At 55.0% G+C, this 21,168-nt stretch overlaps 1 protein-coding gene across 1 annotated transcript in view; it reads left to right on the top strand.

Annotated features, from left to right (window-relative positions):
- Positions 1 to 21,168, top strand: part of LOC144606549 (coronin-1C-like) — an 80,808-nt gene that overhangs the window by 53,933 nt on the left and 5,707 nt on the right. Inside the window, exons 4-9 of the mRNA XM_078422804.1 lie at positions 4,975 to 5,104; positions 12,115 to 12,296; positions 13,772 to 13,891; positions 16,222 to 16,326; positions 17,657 to 17,802; positions 20,741 to 20,798. Coding sequence (XP_078278930.1) covers positions 4,975 to 5,104; positions 12,115 to 12,296; positions 13,772 to 13,891; positions 16,222 to 16,326; positions 17,657 to 17,802; positions 20,741 to 20,798 — 741 coding nt within the window. The remainder of the gene's footprint in view (positions 1 to 4,974; positions 5,105 to 12,114; positions 12,297 to 13,771; positions 13,892 to 16,221; positions 16,327 to 17,656; positions 17,803 to 20,740; positions 20,799 to 21,168) is intronic.

The raw sequence follows: 21,168 nt of genomic DNA, 5'->3' as shown, positions 1-21,168 counted from the left end.
ACTCCACACAGATAGCAGCCGATGTCAGGATCGAACCTGGATCTCAGGCGCTGCGAGGCAGCAACTCTACACTGTACCACTGGGCATTGCTGCAGATAGACACACAACGCTGGAGAACCCAGTGGGTCAGGCAGCATCTCTGGAGAGAAGGAATGGGTGACGTTTCGGATCGAGACCCTTCTTCAGACTGTCTCGACGCAAAACGTGACCCACTCCTCCTCTCCAGAGATGCTGCCCGTCCCGCTGAGTTACTCCAGCTCTGTGCCCATCCTGGGCGTGAACCAGCCTCTGCCGTTCATTCCAACAGTTCATTCTGTTGCTGCAGACTTGAGTTCCTGAACCAGAGTGAACCACAGAGTTGCTCAGTGCTGCCCTCTCCTGTTCAACAATCTGCCTTGCCCTCAATCACGCACAATAGAGCTCAGAGTTACAAATGTCTGCTTTTCGCCTTCAATGTGCGTACAATCTAAGTAATTATTACGCAGAACATGGAGCAGTTCAGCACAGCAACAGGCCCTTTGGCCCACAATGTCTGTGCCCAAGTTCAAACATTCATCAGTGATAGGAGCAGAAATAGGCCATTTGGCCCATCAAGACTACTCTGCCATTCAATCATGGTTGATCTATCTCTCCCTCCTAACCCCATTCTCCTGCCTTCTCCCCATAACCCCTGACACTAATCAAGAATCTATCTATCTCTGCTTTAAATATATCTACTGACTTGTGGCCTCCACAGCCGTCTGTGGCGATGAATTCCACAGATTCACCGCCCTCTGACTAAAGAAATTCCTCCACATCTCCTTTCTAAAGGAACGTCCTTTAATTCTGAGGCTGTGCCCTCTGGTCCAAGACTCTCCCACTGGTTGAAACATCCTCTCCACATCCTCTCTATCCAGGCCGCTCACTATTCGTTATTTGTCACTAAAGTTAAACGTTTGTAAATGCCGCCAAAATATGTTGACGATGCATTTATGGGTTGTGCAGAAAGACTTTCACTGTGCTGTGCACTGGTGACAATGAACTACCATTGAACTAAGGTCCTCTGCCTGTACATGCTCCATATTCCTCCATTCCCCGCTCTTCCATGTGCCGGTCCTAAAGCCCCCTAAACACCACGATCGTATCTGCCTCCACGCCGACCATCCATCACCTGTTCACACTAGTTCTATGCTATCCCACTCTCTCATCCACTCCCTACACACTGGGGCCAATTAACCTACAAACCTGCACGTCTTTGGAGTGTGGGAGGAAACCGGAGTGCCCGGAGAAAACCCACGCAGGTCACGGGGAGAACGTACAAACTCCGTACAGACAGCGCCCGTGTTCGGGATGGAACCCGGGTCTCTGGCGCCGTGAGGCAGCAGCTCTACCCGCTGCACCACCGTGCCACACAGCACAGATTCAGCTTATTATAAATATTTCAGAGTTATAAATAGTTCATTACTTGTCTCCCTACATAGAAATTAACTTTTTACTGTTCACAGGACATTGCACAGAATAATTGCCTCTTAAACAGAAGGCCATTTTATAATCAGATATTGGCCATGGCATTCTATTAATAGCATTGACATCAGACTAAATAGTTAATTAAATTAATTAGTTAATTAAATAGTCAATAGAAATAGCCACAGCCTCAGAATGAAATGACGTACCTTTTGAAAGGAGCTGAAGAGGAATTACTTTAGTCAGAGGGCGGTGAATCTGTGGAATTCACTGTGGAGGCCGGCAATGGATATATTTAGGGCAGAGATTGATAGATTCTCGATTAATACAGGTGTCGGGGGTTATGGGGAGAAGGCAGGAGAATGGGGTTGAGAGGGAGAGATAGACCAGCTAAAATTGAATGGTGGAATAGGCTTGATGGGCCGAATGGCCTAATTCTGCTCCAAGAACGTATGAACTTATGACCTTAATTTCGTCCAATAATAAAAAAAGTTTTGTTCTGTTCTTTTTGAACGAGAAGCAGAGAAAATGACAGTCGTGATATTATGATCCTGATGATAGTCATTTGGTACCGAATAATTTGAATGATCCCATCATTTGAAATGAGTAACATAAATAGTAACGCGGAGATTTAATATGTAATTTGAATTAAATCGAAATTGAACATAAATGGTACCAGTAAATTATCCTCTGATCTGTTGTGATTTGTGGTGATATTAGAACCACTCTTAACATGAGATGATTGAGGAAAGCACTTTAAAGTTTTTTATTATTTGAAGGAAATTGCAGTGAAACCCAAAAGTCCATAAGTCTCATTGGATGATGTAACGAGACAATCAAAGATAATTGCATCGGTCCACTGATTATCTCAGTAATGTAGTAACAAGGAACTACAGATGCTGGTTTGCCGTGGGTCGACTGGGTTTATATTCACTGGAATTTAGAAGGATGAGAGGGGATCTCATAGAAACATATAAAATTCTTATCTGGACAGATAATTGGATTATTTGGTACCAAAAATGTTCCCGATGTTGGGGGAGTCCAGAACCAGGGGTCACACAGTTTAAGAATAAAGGGGAGGCCATTTAGGACTGAGATGAGGAGAAACATTTTCACCCAGAGAGTTGTGAATCTGTGGAATTCTCCGCCACAGAAGGCAGTGGAGGTCAATTCACTGGATGTTTTCAAGAGGGAGTTAGATTTAGGTCTTCGGGCCAGCGGAATCAAGGGATATGGGGTGAAAGCAGGAACGGGGTACTGATTTTGGATGATCAGCCACGATCATATTGAATGGCGGTGCTGGCTCGAAGGGCCGAATGGCCTACTATTTTCTGTGTTTCTACAAAAAAATGTAGTGAAGTGCTGGAGTAACTTAGTGGGTCTTTGGGAAAATGGATGTGTGACTCTTCTTCAAACTCATTGTAAGGTCCCGGCCCGAAACGTCATCCATCCATTTTCTCCAGGGATGCTGCCTGACCTGTTGAGTAACTCCAGCACTTTGTGTCTATCCTTGGTGTAAACCAGCATCTGCAATTCTTAGTTTCTGCATCTTTCCCATGGCAGGGTTACCATGACTGAACACAGTATTCCCCAGGTTCAGTCTGAAGAAGGGTCTCAACCCAAAACGTCACCCATTCCTTCTCTCCACAGATGCTGCCTGTTTCCCGCTGAGTTACTCCAGCATTTTGTGTCTATCTTCGGTTTAAACCGGCACCTGCAGTTCCCTCGTACACAGTCTGATGAAGGTTCCTGACCAAATATCACTTTAGAATTTAGACTCTTGTGATACAGAGCAAAAACAGGCCCTTCAGCCCATCGAGTCTGTACCGACCAGCGATCCCCGCACACTAACACTATCCCACACACACTGAGGCCCTTCAGCCCACCGAGTCTGCACCGACCAGCGATCCCCGCACACTAACACTATCCCACACACACTGAGGCCCTTCAGCCCACCGAGTCTGCACCGACCAGCGATCCCCGCACACTAACACTATTGCACACACACTGAGGCCCTTCAGCCCACCGAGTCTGCACCGACCAGCGATCCCCGCACACTAACACTATCCCACACACACTGAGGCCCTTCAGCCCACCGAGTCTGTGCCGCCCAGCGATCCCCGCACACTAACACTATCCCACACACACTGAGGCCCTTCAGCCCACCGAGTCTGCACCGACCAGCGATCCCCGCACACTAACACTATCCCACACACACTGAGGCCATTCAGCCCACCGAGTCTGCACCGACCAGCGATCCCCGCACACTAACACTATCCCACACACACTGAGGCCCTTCAGCCCACCGAGTCTGCACCGCCCAGCGATCCCCGCACACTAACACTATCCCACACACACTGAGGCCATTCAGCCCATCGAGTCTGCACCGACCAGCGATCCCCGCACACTAACACTATCCCACACACACTGAGGCCCTTCAGCCCACCGAGTCTGCACCGACCAGCGATCCCCGCACACTAACACTATCCCACACACACTGAGGCCATTCAGCCCACCGAGTCTGCACCGACAAGCGATCCCCGCACACTAACACTATCCCACACACACTGAGGCCCTTCAGCCCACCGAGTCTGCACCGACCAGCGATCCCCGCACACTAACACTATCCCACACACACTGAGGCCATTCAGCCCACCGAGTCTGCACCGACCAGCGATCCCCGCACACTAACACTATCCCACACACACTGAGGCCATTCAGCCCACCGAGTCTGCACCGACCAGCGATCCCCGCACACTAACACTATCCCACACACACTGAGGCCATTCAGCCCACCGAGTCTGCACCGACCAGCGATCCCCGCACACTAACACTATCCCACACACACTGAGGCCATTCAGCCCACCGAGTCTGCACCGACCAGCGATCCCCGCACACTAACACTATCCCACACACACTGAGGCCATTCAGCCCACCGAGTCTGCACCGACCAGCGGTCCCCGCACACTAACACTATCCCACACACACTGAGGCCCTTCAGCCCACCGAGTCTGCACCGACCAGCGATCCCCGCACACTAACACTATCCCACACACACTGAGGCCATTCAGCCCACCGAGTCTGCACCGACCAGCGATCCCCGCACACTAACACTATCCCACACACACTGAGGCCATTCAGCCCACCGAGTCTGCACCGACCAGCGATCCCCGCACACTAACACTATCCCACACACACTGAGGCCCTTCAGCCCACCGAGTCTGCACCGACCAGCGATCCCCGCACACTAACACTATCCCACACACACTAGGGACAATTTTTACATTTACCAAGCCAATTATCCTACAAACCTGCACGTCTTTGGAGTGTGGGAGGAAACCGGAGCACCCGGAGAAAACCCACTCAAATCACAGGGAGAACGTACAAACTCCGTACAGACGGTACCCGTGGTCGGGATGGAACCCGGGTCTCCGGCGCTGTAAGCGCTGTAAGGCAGTAACTCTACCACTGCACCACTGTGCCGCACTAAGGTTCTCTGACACTCTCTAATCAGCTGTCTCCTCCTCCCAGGTGTGGCAGATCCCGGACCATTTGACTCTCCGCTCCATCACCGATCCCATCGTCATGTTGGAAGGACATTCGAAGAGGGTGGGCATCATCTCCTGGCATCCAACGGCACGCAATGTCCTACTGAGTGCAGGTAACGCCATCACCTGTGGGCAGGTGGGCTCAAGCCAAGGCACACCTGGCTATGAAACACAATGCATAGGTTTAAGGTGAAGGGTTAAAAGATTCACCCTCTGGGTAGTGTTGGAGAGCAGAGGGGTCGAGGATGGTTCCTTGAAGGCTTTTGGCACATTGGCCTTCATCAGTCAGAGTATTGAGTATAGAACGTTGCAGTTGTATAAGACGTTGGTGAGGCTGCTTTGAGAGTATTGTGTTCAGTTCCGGGCACCATGGCATGGGAAAGATGTTGTCAAGCTGGAAAGGGTGTAGAGAAGATTTACGAGGATGTTGTCAGGACTAGAGGGTGTGAACTGCAGGGAGAGGTTGAGTAGGCTGGGTCTCTATTCCTTGGAGCGCAGGAGGATGAGGGGAGATCTTATAGTGATGTTTAAATTCATGAGAGAAATAGATCGGGCAGATGCACAGAGTCTCTTGCCCAGAGTAGGTGAATCAAGGACCAGAGGACATGGGTATAAGATGAAGGGATAAAGATTAAAAAGGAATCTGAGGGGTAACTTTTTCACACAGAGCTTGGTGGAAGTATGGAACAAGTTGCCGGAGGAGGTAGTTGAGGCTGGGACCATCCCAACGTTTAAGAAACAGTTATACAGGTACATGGACAGGACAGGTTTGGAGGGATATGGGCCAAACGCAGGCAGGTGGGACTAGTGTAGCTGGGACATTGTTAGCCGGTGTGGGCAAGTTGGGCTGAAGGGCCTGTTTCCACACTGTATCACTCTCTGTCTGTATGACTGTATGACATTGCTGGAGTAACTTAGCGGGTCGGGCAGCACGGTGGCACAGTGGTAGAGTGTTTTCACACTTGTTTTACCTCTTGTCTGATGGGAGAGGGGAGAAAAGGGAGAGGGACTGGTCCTTGATGATGCTGCTGGCCTTGCCGAAGCAGCGTGAGGTGTAGATGGAGTCGGTGGGAGGGAGGTTGGTTGGTGTGATGGTCTGGGCTGCTGGCCTTGCCGAAGCAGCGTGAGGTGTAGATGGAGTCGGTGGGAGGGAGGTTGGTTGGTGTGATGGTCTGGGCTGCTGGCCTTGCCGAAGCAGCGTGAGGTGTAGATGGAGTCGGTGGGAGGGAGGTTGGTTGGTGTGATGGTCTGGGCTGCTGGCCTTGCCGAAGCAGCGTGAGGTGTAGATGGAGTCGGTGGGAGGGAGGTTGGTTGGTGTGATGGTCTGGGCTGCTGGCCTTGCCGAAGCAGCGTGAGGTGTAGATGGAGTCGGTGGGAGGGAGGTTGGTTGGTGTGATGGTCTGGGATGCTGGCCTTGCCGAAGCAGCGTGAGGTGTAGATGGAGTCGGTGGGAGGGAGGTTGGTTGGTGTGATGGTCTGGGCTGCTGGCCTTGCCGAGGCAGCGTGAGGTGTAGATGGAGTCGGTGGGAGGGAGGTTGGTTGGTGTGATGGTCTGGGCTGCTGGCCTTGCCGAAGCAGCGTGAGGTGTAGATGGAGTCGGTGGGACGGAGGTTGGTTGGTGTGATGGTCTGGGCTGCTGGCCTTGCCGAAGCAGCGTGAGGTGTAGATGGAGTCGGTGGGAGGGAGGTTGGTTGGTGTGATGGTCTGGGCTGCTGGCCTTGCCGAAGCAGCGTGAGGTGTAGATGGAGTCGGTGGGAGGGAGGTTGGTTGGTGTGATGGTCTGGGCTGCTGGCCTTGCCGAAGCAGCGTGAGGTGTAGATGGAGTCGGTGGGACGGAGGTTGGTTGGTGTGATGGTCTGGGCTGCTGGCCTTGCCGAAGCAGCGTGAGGTGTAGATGGAGTCGGTGGGAGGGAGGTTGGTTGGTGTGATGGTCTGGGCTGCTGGCCTTGCCGAAGCAACGTGAGGTGTAGATGGAGTCGGTGGGACGGAGGTTGGTTGGTGTGATGGTCTGGGCTGCTGGCCTTGCCGAAGCAGCGTGAGGTGTAGATGGAGTCGGTGGGAGGGAGGTTGGTTGGTGTGATGGTCTGGGCTGCTGGCCTTGCCGAGGCAGCGTGAGGTGTAGATGGAGTCGGTGGGACGGAGGTTGGTTGGTGTGATGGTCTGGGCTGCTGGCCTTGCCGAAGCAGCGTGAGGTGTAGATGGAGTCGGTGGGAGGGAGGTTGGTTGGTGTGATGGTCTGGGCTGCTGGCCTTGCCGAAGCAGCGTGAGGTGTAGATGGAGTCGGTGGGACGGAGGTTGGTTGGTGTGATGGTCTGGGCTGCTGGCCTTGCCGAAGCAGCGTGAGGTGTAGATGGAGTCGGTGGGAGGGAGGTTGGTTGGTGTGATGGTCTGGGCTGCTGGCCTTGCCGAGGCAGCGTGAGGTGTAGATGGAGTCGGTGGGAGGGAGGTTGGTTGGTGTGATGGTCTGGGCTGCTGGCCTTGCCGAGGCAGCGTGAGGTGTAGATGGAGTCGGTGGGACGGAGGTTGGTTGGTGTGATGGTCTGGGCTGCTGGCCTTGCCGAGGCAGCGTGAGGTGTAGATGGAGTCGGTGGGACGGAGGTTGGTTGGTGTGATGGTCTGGGCTGCGTACACCATTCTTTGGTGGGAAGCCCAGGTGGGCACAGGTGGTCTTCTGCCCACACATTGCCCAGCCAGTCTGTGAACATGTCCAGTGAACACCGTTCTCCTTTCATCAGCTCCTCAGTTGTCCACACTGACCCCCTCTAATGAAAAGGTGATTGCCAGGTTAGTTGTAAAGTTCATTGTGTGTTGTTGACCAAAGACTTGCGCGAACTTAAACTCATCATCGGAACTAATTTGCGCTGGTCAATTAAATTGGTGCATTGAAGGTAATGATGCAGGTAAATGTCATTCAGAGAATAGGATAGTGTTAATGTGCGGGGATACTGGGCGGCACGGACTTGGAGGGCCGAAAAGGCCTGTTTCCGCGCTGTATATATATGATATGATATGATATGATATGATAATAGTCTTGTTGTTGATTCCAGAATGTTCTAAGCACACCTGTTATAAATGGGGTTTGCCTAAATGTGATTTTTTATTTTTAGAGATACAGCGCGGAAACAGGCCCTTCGGCCCATCGAGTCCGTGCTGACCAGCGATCCCCGCACACTAACACTATCCTACCCACCGAGTCCGTGCCGACCAGCGATCCCCACACACTAACACTATCCTACCCACCCAGTCCGTGCCGACCAGCGATCCCCACACACTAACACTATCCTACCCACCGAGTCCGTGCTGACCAGCGATCCCCACACACTAACACTATCCTACCCACCCAGTCCGTGCTGACCAGCGATCCCCACACACTAACACTATCCTACCCACCGAGTCCGTGCTGACCAGCGATCCCCACACACTAACACTATCCTACCCACCGGGTCCGTGCCGACCAGCGATCCCCACACACTAACACTATCCTACCCACCCAGTCCGTGCCGACCAGCGATCCCCACACACTAACACTATCCTACCCACCGAGTCCGTGCTGACCAGCGATCCCCACACACTAACACTATCCTACCCACCGAGTCCGTGCTGACCAGCGATCCCCACACACTAACACTATCCTACCCACCGAGTCCGTGCCGACCAGCGATCCCCACACACTAACACTATCCTACCCACCCAGTCCGTGCCAACCAGCGATCCCCGCACACTAACACTATCCTACCCACCCAGTCCGTGCCGACCAGCGATCCCCACACACTAACACTATCCTACCCACCGAGTCCGTGCCGACCAGCGATCCCCACACACTAACACTATCCTACCCACCGAGTCCGTCCGTGCCGACCAGCGATCCCCACACACTAACACTGTCCTACCCACCGAGTCCGTGCTGACCAGCGATCCCCACACACTAACACTATCCTACCCACCGAGTCCGTGCTGACCAGCGATCCCCACACACTAACACTGTCCTACCCACCGAGTCCGTGCTGACCAGCGATCCCCACACACTAACACTATCCTACCCACCGAGTCCGTGCCGACCAGCGATCCCCACACACTAACACTATCCTACCCACCGAGTCCGTGCCGACCAGCGATCCCCACACACTAACACTATCCTACCCACCGAGTCCGTGCCGACCAGCGATCCCCACACACTAACACTATCCTACTCACACTAGGGACAATTTACATTTTTACCGAAGCCAATTAACCTACAAACCTGCACATGTTTGGAGTGTGGGAGGAAACCGGAGCACCCGGAGAAAACCCACGCGGGTCACGGGGAGAACGTACAAACCCCGTACAGACAGACAGCACCCGTAGTCAGGATGGAACCCGGGTCTCCGGCGCTGTGAGGCAGCAACTCTACCGCTGCGCCACCTTGCTGGCCTCAAATCTTCTTTAAGTATCGTGTGTTTTAACCGTCAGCCTTTGTCTTTTGTTCTGAAAATATTACCAACTTCCTCCTCAATGCATCTATCATTGGCAATACTGTGTGCAGTTTTGGTCTCCAAATTTGAGGAAGGATATTCTTGCTATTGAGGGCGTGCAGCGTAGGTTTACTAGGTTAATTCCCGGAATGGCGGGACTGTCATATGTTGAAAGACTGGAGCGACTAGGCTTGTATACACTGGAATTTAGAAGGATGAGAGGGGATCTTATCGAAACGTATAAGATTATTAAGGGGTTGGACACGTTAGAGGCAGGAAACATGTTCCCAATGTTGGGGGAGTCCAGAACCAGGGGCCACAGTTTAAGAATAAGGGGTCGGCCATTTAGAACAGAGATGAGGGAAAACTTTTTCAGTCAGAGAGTTGTAAATCTGTGGAATTCTCTGCCTCAGAAGGCAGTGGAGGCCAATTCTCTGAATGCATTCAAGAGAGAGCTAGATAGAGCTCTTAATGATAGCGGAGTCAGGGGGTATGGGGAGAAGGCAGGAACGGGGTACTGATTGAGAATGATCAGCCATGATCACATTGAATGGCGGTGCTAGCTCGAAGGGCCGAATGGCCTCCTCCTGCACCTATTGTCTATTGTCTATTAGACAATGAAAACGGTAGTTACAACACAAAGTGCTGGAGGAACTGAGCGGGTCGGGCAGCATCTGTGGAGGGAATGGACGGGACCCTTCCTCAGACTGATGGAGTCAACGGGGGGGGGGGGACAAAGCCTGGCAAGTGATAGGTGGATGCAGGTGAGGGGGGTGATGGGCAGGTGGGTGGAGTGAGTGACATAGGCTGGAGGTGAAAAGGGCCAAGTTTAGAGGAGATGGGTGGGGCAGAGGGTGGTGGGGCAGAGGGTGGTGGGGCAGAGGGGCTGAGGGTGGTGGGGCAGTGGGTGGGGGGGCAGTGGGTGGTGGGGCAGTGGGTGGGGGGGCAGATGGGCAGTGGGGCAGTGGGGCAGTGGGGCAGAGGGTGGTGGGGCAGAGGGGCAGAGGGGCAGTGGGGCAGTGGGGCAGAGGGTGGTGGGGCAGAGGGGCAGAGGGTGGTGGGGCAGTGGGGCAGTGGGGCAGTGGGGCAGTGGGGCAGTGGGTGGGGGGGCAGAGGGGCAGTGGGGCAGTGGGTGGAGGGCAGTGGGGCAGTGGGGCAGTGGGTGGGGGGGCAGTGGGTGGTGGGGCAGTGGGTGGGGGGGCAGTGGGTGGTGGGGCAGTGGGGGTGGGGCAGTGGGGGTGGGGCAGTGGGGGTGGGGCAGTGGGGGTGGGGCAGTGGGGCAGTGGGTGGTGGGGCAGTGGGGGTGGGGCAGTGGGGCAGTGGGGCAGTGGGGCAGTGGGGCAGTGGGGCAGTGGGTGGGGGGGCAGTGGGGCAGTGGGTGGGGGGGCAGTGGGTGGTGGGGCAGTGGGGCAGAGGGTGGTGGGTCAGTGGGGCAGTGGGGCAGTGGGTCAGTGGGGCAGTGGGGCAGTGGGGCAGTGGGTCAGTGGGGCAGTGGGGCAGTGGGGCAGTGGGGCAGTGGGTGGGGGGGCAGTGGGGGGGCAGTGGGGCAGAGGGTGGTGGGTCAGTGGGGCAGTGGGGCAGTGGGTCAGTGGGGCAGTGGGGCAGTGGGTGGTGGAGGGCTGGAACACACTGCCAGGGGGTGGCGGTGGAGGCAGAGATGATGGAGGTGTTTAAGAGGCTTTTAGATTGATACACGGATATGCAGGGAACGGAGGGTCATGTACAGGCAGAGGAGATCAGTTTAACGGCGCCATGTTCAGCATGGACATTGAGGGCCGAAGGGCCTGTTCCTGTGCTGTCCCATGTTCTATGATACAAAAAGGTCGTGCGGTAAAGCAAGAAGTCAATGTCCTGTTGTGCAGTGCTCAGCGTTGTAGCCTCTGCAGAGCTGTGTGTGTGAGGTTGAGGATTTTGGTGGCTATTGGGCACTGTGTTTACAAACTTGTGCTTCTGGGAGTAACAATTTAGTTGTTCGTTTTTGTTGATATGACAATTAAACGCTCTTGTCTCTTGAGTCCTGACCTTGGGCGGCACGGTGGCACAGCGGGTAGAGCTGCTGCCTCACAGCGCCGGAGACCCGGGTTCCATCCTGACCACGGGTGCTGTCTGTACGGAGTTTGTACGTTCTCCCCCTGACCGCGTGGGTTTTCTCTGGGTGCTCCGGTTTCCTCCCACACTCCAAAGACGTGCAGGTTTGTAGGTTGATTGGCTTCGTATGAATGTAAATTGTCCCTAGTGTGTGTAGGATAGTGTTAGTGTGTGGGGACCGCTGGTTTCACCTGTTTTCACACCGTAACTCAAAACGGAACTAAGTCTGAAGAAGGGTCCCATCACGAAACGCCACCTATCCATGTTCTCCACAGATGCTGCCTGACCCGCTGAGTTACTCCAGCGCTCTGTGTCTATCAAGTGAAGCGTGAGGTGCTGTTCCTCCAGTTTGCGTGTGGCCTCACTCTGTACCGCGTGTGGCCTCACTCTGTACCGCGTGTGGCCTCACTCTGTACCGCGTGTGGCCTCACTCTGTACCGCGTGTGGCCTCACTCTGTACCGCGTGTGGCCTCACTCTGTACCGCGTGTGGCCTCACTCTGTACCGCGTGTGGCCTCACTCTGTACCGCGTGTGGCCTCACTCTGTACCGTGTGTGGCCTCACTCTGTACCGCATGTGTTTCAGGCAGTGATAACATGATCATCATCTGGAACGTGGGGACGGGAGAACCACTGATTACTCTGGACGAGCTGCACACCGACCTGATCTACAGTGTGTGCTGGAATTACAATGGCAGCCTCATCTGTACCACCAGCAAGGACAAGAGTGTACGCATCATCAACCCCAGAGAACAGCGCACAGTCATTGTAAGTCCCCCGCACACACTGCTCCCTGATTCCTGGCCTCATCCACCTGCCCAACAACTGCCCAACACCTCCCCGATACCTAGCCTCAACACCTGCTCAACACCTGCCCAACACCTGGTCTCTCAACCACCTGCCCAACACCTGCCCAACACCTCCCCGATACCTGGCCTCAACCACCTGCCCAACACCTGCCCAACATCTGGCCTCTCAACCACCTGCCCGACACCTGCCCAACACCTGCCCAACACCTGCCCAATACCTGCCCAACACCTGGCCAACACCTGCCCAACACCTGGCCTCTCAACCTCCCCTCCATCATAGCACCTTGCCCGGGAGACGAGAAGGAATTTATTTTCTGTGCCAAACATGATGCCAAGACCAACTCTCATCCCTGCATGTGATCCACAGCCCTCCATTCCCTTCGTAGCCATAAGTGATAGGGGCGGAATGAGGCCATTCGGCCCAACAAGTCTACGCCATTCAGTCATGGCTGATCTATCTCTCCCTCCTAACCCCATTCTCCTGCCTTCTCCCCGTAACCCCTGACACCCGCACTAATCCTCCTCATCTCCTTCCAAAAGAACGTCCTTTAATTCTGAGGCTGTGCCTTCTGGTCCTAGACTCTCCCACTAGTGGACACATCCTCTCCACACCCACTCTATCCAGGCCTTTCATAAACCCCTTCACACCACCAGCCTATCTGCCTCTGCCTCTGACAAGCACTGGGCCTGTACTCGCTGGAGTTTAGAAGGATGAGAGGGGACCTCATTGAAACGTACAGAATAATGAAAGGCCTGGATAGAGTGGATGTGGGGAGGATGTTTCCACTAGTGGGAGAGTCTAGAACCAGAGGGCACAGCCTCAGAATTAAAGGACGTTCCTTTAGGATGGACAGGTTTAGAGAGATATGGGCCAAACGCAGGCAGGTGGGACTAGTGTAGCTGGGACATGTTGGTCAGTATGGGCAGGTTGGGCTGAAGGGCCTGTTTCCACACTGTATCACTCTATGACTACATGCAGTACAGGGTGCCCGGACACCCTAGGGTGCTGTGATGTATCTCCGGTTGCCAACTGTCCCGTATTAGCCGGGACATCCCGTAGTTTGGGCTACATTAGTCTGTCCCGTACGGGACCGCCCTTGTCCCATATTAGTAGGGTTGCCAACTTCCTCACTCCCAAATACGGGACAAGGTGACGTCACCGCCCCGCGCCCCACGTGACTGCGCCCAGCCAGCGGCCACGTGCTCCCGCTCCACCAATGGCGGCCGCCCGGGCCGGGAGCACGTGGGGCGCTGGCTGGGTGAGGTCACGTGGGGTGCGGGGCGGTGACGTCACCTTGTCCCGTATTTGGGAGTGGGAAAGTTGGCAACCCTTACATGTGTGTGGCGTGGTCTCCCTCGGTGTGACTGCTCTCTGACGTGTCGCTCTTGTGTTCCTGTCTCCCCGCCCGCCCGCCCGCCCGCCCGCCCGACCAGGAGAAGGAGAAGGCGCACGAGGGAGCTCGGCCGATGAGGGCCATCTTCCTGACCGATGGCAAGATCTTCACCACTGGCTTCAGCAAGATGAGCGAACGACAGCTGGCACTCTGGGACCCGGTACGTTCACGCCGCCCTCAGTCCGTGACCCGGCACGGTGGTGCAGCGGGTAGAGCTGCTGCCTCACAGCGCCAGAGACCCGGGTTCCACCCTGACCACGGGTGCTGTCTGTACGGAGTTTGTACGTTCTCCCCATGACCTGCATGTGTTTTCTCCGGGTGCTCCGGTTTCCTCCCACACTCCAAAGATGTACAGGTGTGTAGACTGAAGTCTGAAGAAGGGTTCCGACCCAAATCATCAATTTTTCCTTCTCTCCAGAGATGCTGCCTGACCCGCTGAGTTACTCTAGCATCTTGTGTCTATCCCGTGGCCTTTTGAGGCATGTCTTGAGGCATTTTGTGGCCAGTTGGGTGGAGGAATGGTTGATGGAACTTAATACAGAGAAGTGTGAGGTGTTGTATTTTGGGACATCGAACAAGGGCCGGACCTACACAGTAAACGGCAGGCCTCTGGGTAGTGTTGTAGAGCAGAGGGATCTAGGAGTACAGGTGCATGGTTCTTTGAAGGTCGAGTTGCAGGTAGATAAGGTAGTCAAAAAGGCTTTTGGCACTTTGGCCTTCATCAGTCAGAGTATTGAGTATAGAAGTTGGGAGGTCACGTTGCAGTTGTATAAGATGTTTGTGAGACGGCATTTAGAACATTGTGTTCAGTTCTGGGCACCATGTTATAGGAAAGATATTGTCAAGCTTGAAAGGGTTCAGAGAAGATTTACGAGGATGTTGCCAGGACTAGAGGGTGTGAGCTATAGGGAGAGGTTGAGTAGGCTGGGTCTCTATTCCATGGAGAGCCGGAGGATGAGGGGTGACCTTATAGAGGTGTACAAAATCAAGAGAGGAATAGATTGGGTAGATGCACAGTGTCTCTTGCCCAGAGTAGGGGAATCGAGGACCAGAGGACATAGGTTCAAGGTGAAAGGGGAAAGATTTAATAGGAATCTGAGGGGTAACTTTTTCACACAGAGGGTGGTGGGTGTATGGAACAAGCTGCCAGAGGAGGTAGTTGAGGCAGGGACTATCCCAACGTTTAAACATAGGAACAGCACCTTGGGCAGCTTAGACCCCAACGGTGTGAACATTGAATTGTCTACTTTCCACTAATACCCCCCTAACCCATCTCTCTCCCCTACCCCCCCCCCCCCCACCCCCCACCCTCCCCCCCCTTCCAGGTGTGCTCTAGAGGACACAGGTTTAAGGAGAGAGGAGAAGATTTAAAAGGAACCTTTTACACACAGGCTGCTGGAGGAGGTAGTTGAGGCAGGTACTATAACAACATTTGAAAGACATTGGGGCAGGTATATGGACAGGGAAGGCTGAGAGGGATATGGACCAAACATGGGCAGGTGGGACTCGTGTACACGAGGCAGCAGTTTCAGTTCAGTTTATTGTCACGTGTACCGAGCGAGGTACAGTGAGAAGCTTTTGTTGTTGCGTGCGATCCAGTCAGCAGAAAGACAATCCATGATTACAATCGAGCCGTTCACAGTGTACAGATACACAATAAGGGAATGACGTTCAGTGCAAGGTAAAGCCAGCAGAGTCCGATCAAGGATAGTCCGAGGGTAACCAATGAGGTAGACAGTAGTTCAGGACTGCTCTCTAGTTGGTGGGAGGATGGTTCAGTTGCCTGATAACAGCCGGGAAGAAACTGTCCGTGAATCTGGAAGAAGGGTCTCGACCCGAAACGTCACCCATTCCTTCTCTCCTGAGATGCTGTCTGACCTGCTGAGTTACTCCAGCATTTTGTGAATAGATACCTTCGGTTTGTACCGGCATCTGCAGTTATTTTCTTATATTGAATCTGGAGGTGTGCGTTTTCACACTTCTGTACGTCTTGCCCGATGGGAGAGGGGAGAAGAGGGAGTGACCGGCCGGGGGTGAGACTGGTCGGTGATGATGTGGCTGACCTTGCTGAGGCAGTGTCTAGGGTCAGTGTGGGTGGGTTGGGCCGCAGGGCCTGTTTCTGTGCGGTGTGACCGTCTCATTGACCCGTACAGTGGCCAGCCGTGTGAATGTGTGAGGGCGTTCCTCACACCACCAGCAGGAGGAGCCCCAGGGCCACAAACAACGCTCAGCCTCTGGGATGACCGTAGGCTCTGTGTCTCCCTCCGCTGGGCTGTAAGCTGCCCAAGCCAAATATCAGGTGCTGTATCTCCATCACTGGCAATGGAGGAGGCCCAGGACAGGAAGGGCGGTGTGGGAATGGGGGGGGGAGGGTGGGAGTGTTGGGCGAAGGGGAGATCAGGCAGGTTTAGACGGGGTGTTAATGTCTCCTGAACGCGACCATTCACATTGGGCGTTAACTTTGACCCATTTATATTATTCCCTGCACAGAAAAACTTTGATGAGCCGATAGCTCTTCAGGAGATGGACACTAGCAATGGCGTCTTACTTCCCTTCTACGACCCTGACTCCAGTATCGTCTACCTGTGTGGAAAGGTGAGTAACGTCCTCAGGGCGAACAGTTGATACGTTGATAAAGAAAACGTAGAATAGATCATCGTTAACAAGGGGAAGGTGACAGTGAGGCAAACAAAGATAACAATTAACCAGGAGAGCTGTCAGAAAACTAGGGTGGGGCAGGGATAGAAAGAGGGGGAATTAAATGGCATGTCGGCCTTCATAGCGAGAGGATTTGAGTTTAGGAGGTCTTACTGCAGTTGTACAGGGCCCTGGTGAGACCGCACCTGGAGTACTGTGTGCAACTTTGGTCTCCTAATTTGAGGAAGGACATTCTTGCTATTGAGGGAGTGCAGCGTAGGTTCACCAGGTTCATTCCTGGGATGGCGAGACTGACATATGAGGAAAGATTGGGTCGACTGGGTTTGTATTCACTGGAATTTAGAAGGATGAGAGGGGATCTTGTAGATTTCTTAAGGGATTGGACAGGCTAGATGCTAGAAAAATGTTCCCGATGTTGGGCGAGACCAGAACAGTTTAAGAATAAGGGGTCGGCTATTTAGGACTGAGGTGAGGAAAAACCTTTTTCACCCAGAGAGTTGTGAATCAGTGGAATCCTCTGCCGCAGAAGGCAGTGGAGGCAGATTCACTGGATGTTTTCAAGAGAGAGTTAGATTTAGCTTTTGGGGCTAATGGAATCAAGGGATATGGGGAGAAAGCAGGAATGGGGAACTGATTCTGGATGATCAGCCATGATCACATTGAATGGCGGTGCTGGCTCGAAGTTTCTATGTTTCTCACACATCCACACACGCGCACACACACACACACACACACACACACAAACACACACACACACACACACACACACACACACACACACACACACACACACACACACACACACACACACACACACAAACTCGCGCACACACACACACACACACACACACACACACACACACACATCCACACACGCGCACACACACACACACACACACACACACACACACACACACATACACACACATGCGCACACACACACACACACACACACACACACACACACACACACACACACACACACACACACACACACACACACACACACACACACACACACACACACACTCGCACACACACACACACACCCACACGCACACAGTTGCAAGGTCACTCCAGCACCTGTCTCCTGTGTTTCTGTGTTCCTGCCGCTGGGTGTGGGTTGCCCAGGATGCTGTGGTTGAGTTGCCGCGGGCTGTGGGGTGTGGGCTGTGGGCTGTGGGCCATGGGCCGTGGGCCGTGGGCTGTGGGCTTGTGCTGTGGGCTTGTGCTTTGCTCTCTGGAGCTGATCTATCTGTGGGATCAGGGTGACAGCAGCATCCGGTACTTTGAGATCACACCAGAGTCTCCGTACGTCCATTACATCAGCACCTTCAGCAGCCGTGAACCGCAGCGAGGAATGGGCTTCATGATGAAGAGAGGCCTGGACGTCAGCAGATGTGAGATCGCAAGGTCAGTCGCCTCGCCCCATCATCACGCCCCCCCCCCACACCCCCCCCCCCCTCCCCCCACACCCCCTCCCCCCACGCCCCCCCCCACACCCCCCCCACCCACGCCCCTCCCATCACGCCCCCCCATCACACCCCCTCCCCCTACGCCCCCCCCACCCATTGCCCCCTCCCATCACACCCCCCTCCCCCCACGCCCCCTCCCCCCACGCCCCCTCCCCCCACACCCCTCCCCCCACGCCCCCCCCCACACTCCCCCACCCACGCCCCCTCCCATCACGCCCCCCCATCACACCCCCTCCCCCTACGCCCCCCCCCCACCCACGCCCCCTCCCATCACACCCCCTCCCCCCACGCCCCACACCCCTCCCCCCACGCCCCCCCCACACCCCTCCCATCACGTCCCCCCCCCACACCCCCTCCCCCCCACGCCCCCTCCCCCCACGCCCCCTCCCCCCACGCCCCCCCCCACACCCCTCCCATCACGTCCCCCCCCACACCCCCTCCCATCACACCCCCTCCCATCACGCCCCCCACACCCCCTCCCCCCACCCCCCCCACACCCCTCCCATCACGCCCCCCCCACACCCCCTCCCATCACGCCCCCCCATCACGCCCCCCACGCCCCCCCCACACCCCCTCCCCCCACGCCCCCCCCCACACCCCCTCCCATCAGGCCCCCCCCACACCCCCTCCCCCCACGCCCCCCCCACACCCCTCCCATCACGCCCCCCCCCATCACACCCCCTCCCATCACACCCCCTCCCATCACACCCCCTCCCATCACGCCTCCATTCCACACGCTTCTGTTTGCTTTAGTCCAGTCAGTCAGAAACACAGCGCGGAAACAGGCCCTTCGGCCCACCGAGTCCATGCCGCCCAGCGATCCCCGCACACTAACACTATCCTACACACACTAGGGACAATTGATCATTTTTACCGAAGCCAATTAACCTACAAACCTGCACGTCGTTGGAGTGTGGGAGCACCTGGACCACCCGGAGAAAACCCACGCGGTCACGGGGAGAACGTACAAACTCCGTACAGACAGCACCCGTGGTCAGGATGGAACCCGGGTCTCTGGCGCCGTGAGGCAGCAGCTCTACCCGCTGCACCACCGTGCCGGATTAACCAGTTTAGAATGTCTAGCATTGTTGAAAATACCGGTGTTTATGTCATCTCAATCATTACAACTAAAGGGCCTAAGAATACGGAGCAGGAGTAAGTCATTTGATCCAAGTAGAGGTTTGTAGACATCGACTGTGAAAGATTCGCCACAGGAGGTTCTCCAGATGTTACCTGGGACTGTGGGCTGGAGCTACAGGGGGAGGTTGGACAGGCTGGGACTGTGGGCTGGAGGTACAGGGGGAGGTTGGACAGGCTGGGGTGTAGGGGGTTGGAGCTACAGGGGGAGGTTGGACAGGCTGGGACTGTGGGCTGGAGGTACAGGGGGAGGTTGGACAGGCTGGGACTGTGGGTTGGAGCTACAGGGGGAGGTTGGACAGGCTGGGACTGTGGGCTGGAGGTACAGGGGAGGTTGGGACAGGCTGGGACTGTGGGTTGGAGCTACAGGGGAGGTTGGACAGGCTGGGACTGTGGGCTGGAGGTACAGGGGGAGGTTGGACAGGCTGGGACTGTGGGTTGGAGCTACAGGGGGAGGTTGGACAGGCTGGGACTGTGGGTTGGAGCTACAGGGGGAGGTTGGACAGGCTGGGGTGTAGGTGGTTGGAGCTACAGGGGGAGGTTGGACAGGCTGGGGTGTAGGTGGTTGGAGCTACAGGGGGAGGTTGGACAGGCTGGGGTGTAGGTGGTTGGAGCTACAGGGGGGGGTTGGACAGGCTGGGGTGTAGGTGGTTGGAGCTACAGGGGGAGGTTGGACAGGCTGGGACTGTGGGCTGGAGCTACAGGGGAGGTTGGACAGGCTGGGACTGTGGGTTGGAGCTACAGGGGGAGGTTGGACAGGCTGGGGTGTAGGTGGTTGGAGCTACAGGGGGAGGTTGGACAGGCTGGGACTGTGGGCTGGAGCTACAAGGGGGGGTTGGACAGGCTGGGACTGTGGGCTGGAGCTACAGGGAGGGGTTGGACAGGCTGGGACTGTGGGCTGGAGCTACAGGGGGAGGTTGGACAGGCTGGGACTGTGGGCTGGAGCTACAGGGGGAGGTTGGACAGGCTGGGGTGTAGGGGGTTGGAGCTACAGGGAGGGGTTGGACAGGCTGGGGTGTAGGGGGTTGGAGCTACAGGGGGAGGTTGGACAGGCTGGGACTGTGGGTTGGAGCTACAGGGGGAGGTTGGACAGGCTGGGACTGTTATCTTTGTAGTATAGGGGGCTGAGGGGTGACCTTATTGTACCAGATCATGAGGGGCACAGATAAAGTGAAGACCAACAGTCTTTATCCCAGAGTGGAGGATTCTAAAACTACAGGGTACTGGGTTAAGGTGAGGGGAGGGATCTAGGATGGACTTCAATGACAACCTTTTCATTCAGAGGGTAGTCCGTATCTGGAACGAGATGCCAGAGGAAGCTCTAGAAGCAGATATAATGACTACTTTAAAAAGACATTTGGACAGATATACAGATAGGAAGTGTTTAGAGGGATATGGGCCAAATGCAGGCAGGTGGGACTAGCCCAGTATGCTAACGTGGTCGGCATGGACAAGACGGGCCGAAGGGCCTGTTCTCATGCGTACAGCTCTGTGACTTTATACATGGGACACGCAGGGTGATGCAGAGATACTTATGGAAACGAAACCCCAGTTTAATCTCTTCCGTTTCTCAATCCACATGTTTGAGTTCAGTCTAGTTTATTGTCACGTGTACCGAGGTACAGTGGACAGCTTGTGTTGTGTGCTACACCTCAATCATGATAGATACAGGATAAGGGAACAACGTTTAGTACGAGGCCAATGGGCAGCAACTCATTCATCATGTTATATTATTGCAGGTTTTTCAAATTACACGAACGGAAATGTGAACCCATCACGATGACTGTGCCCAGGAAGGTGAGCACACACCCTCACACACACCGACACACACCCACACACACCCACACACACACCCACACACACACACACACACACCCACACCCCACACACACACCCACACACACACACACACACACACCCACACACACACACACACACACACACACACACACACACACACACACACACACCCACACACACACACACACACACACCCACACACACACACACACACCCACACACACACACACACCCACACACACACACACACACACACACACACACATACACACCCACACACACACACACACACACACACACACACCCACACACACACACACACACCCACACACACACACCCACAAACACACCACACACACCCACACAC

The sequence above is a fragment of the Rhinoraja longicauda genome, chromosome 26 (genome assembly GCF_053455715.1).
Source record: "Rhinoraja longicauda isolate Sanriku21f chromosome 26, sRhiLon1.1, whole genome shotgun sequence".
NCBI classification, from domain to species: domain Eukaryota; kingdom Metazoa; phylum Chordata; class Chondrichthyes; order Rajiformes; family Arhynchobatidae; genus Rhinoraja; species Rhinoraja longicauda.
The sequence above is the reverse complement of the archived record's forward strand: the minus strand, read 5'-3'. Positions and strand labels throughout refer to the sequence as shown.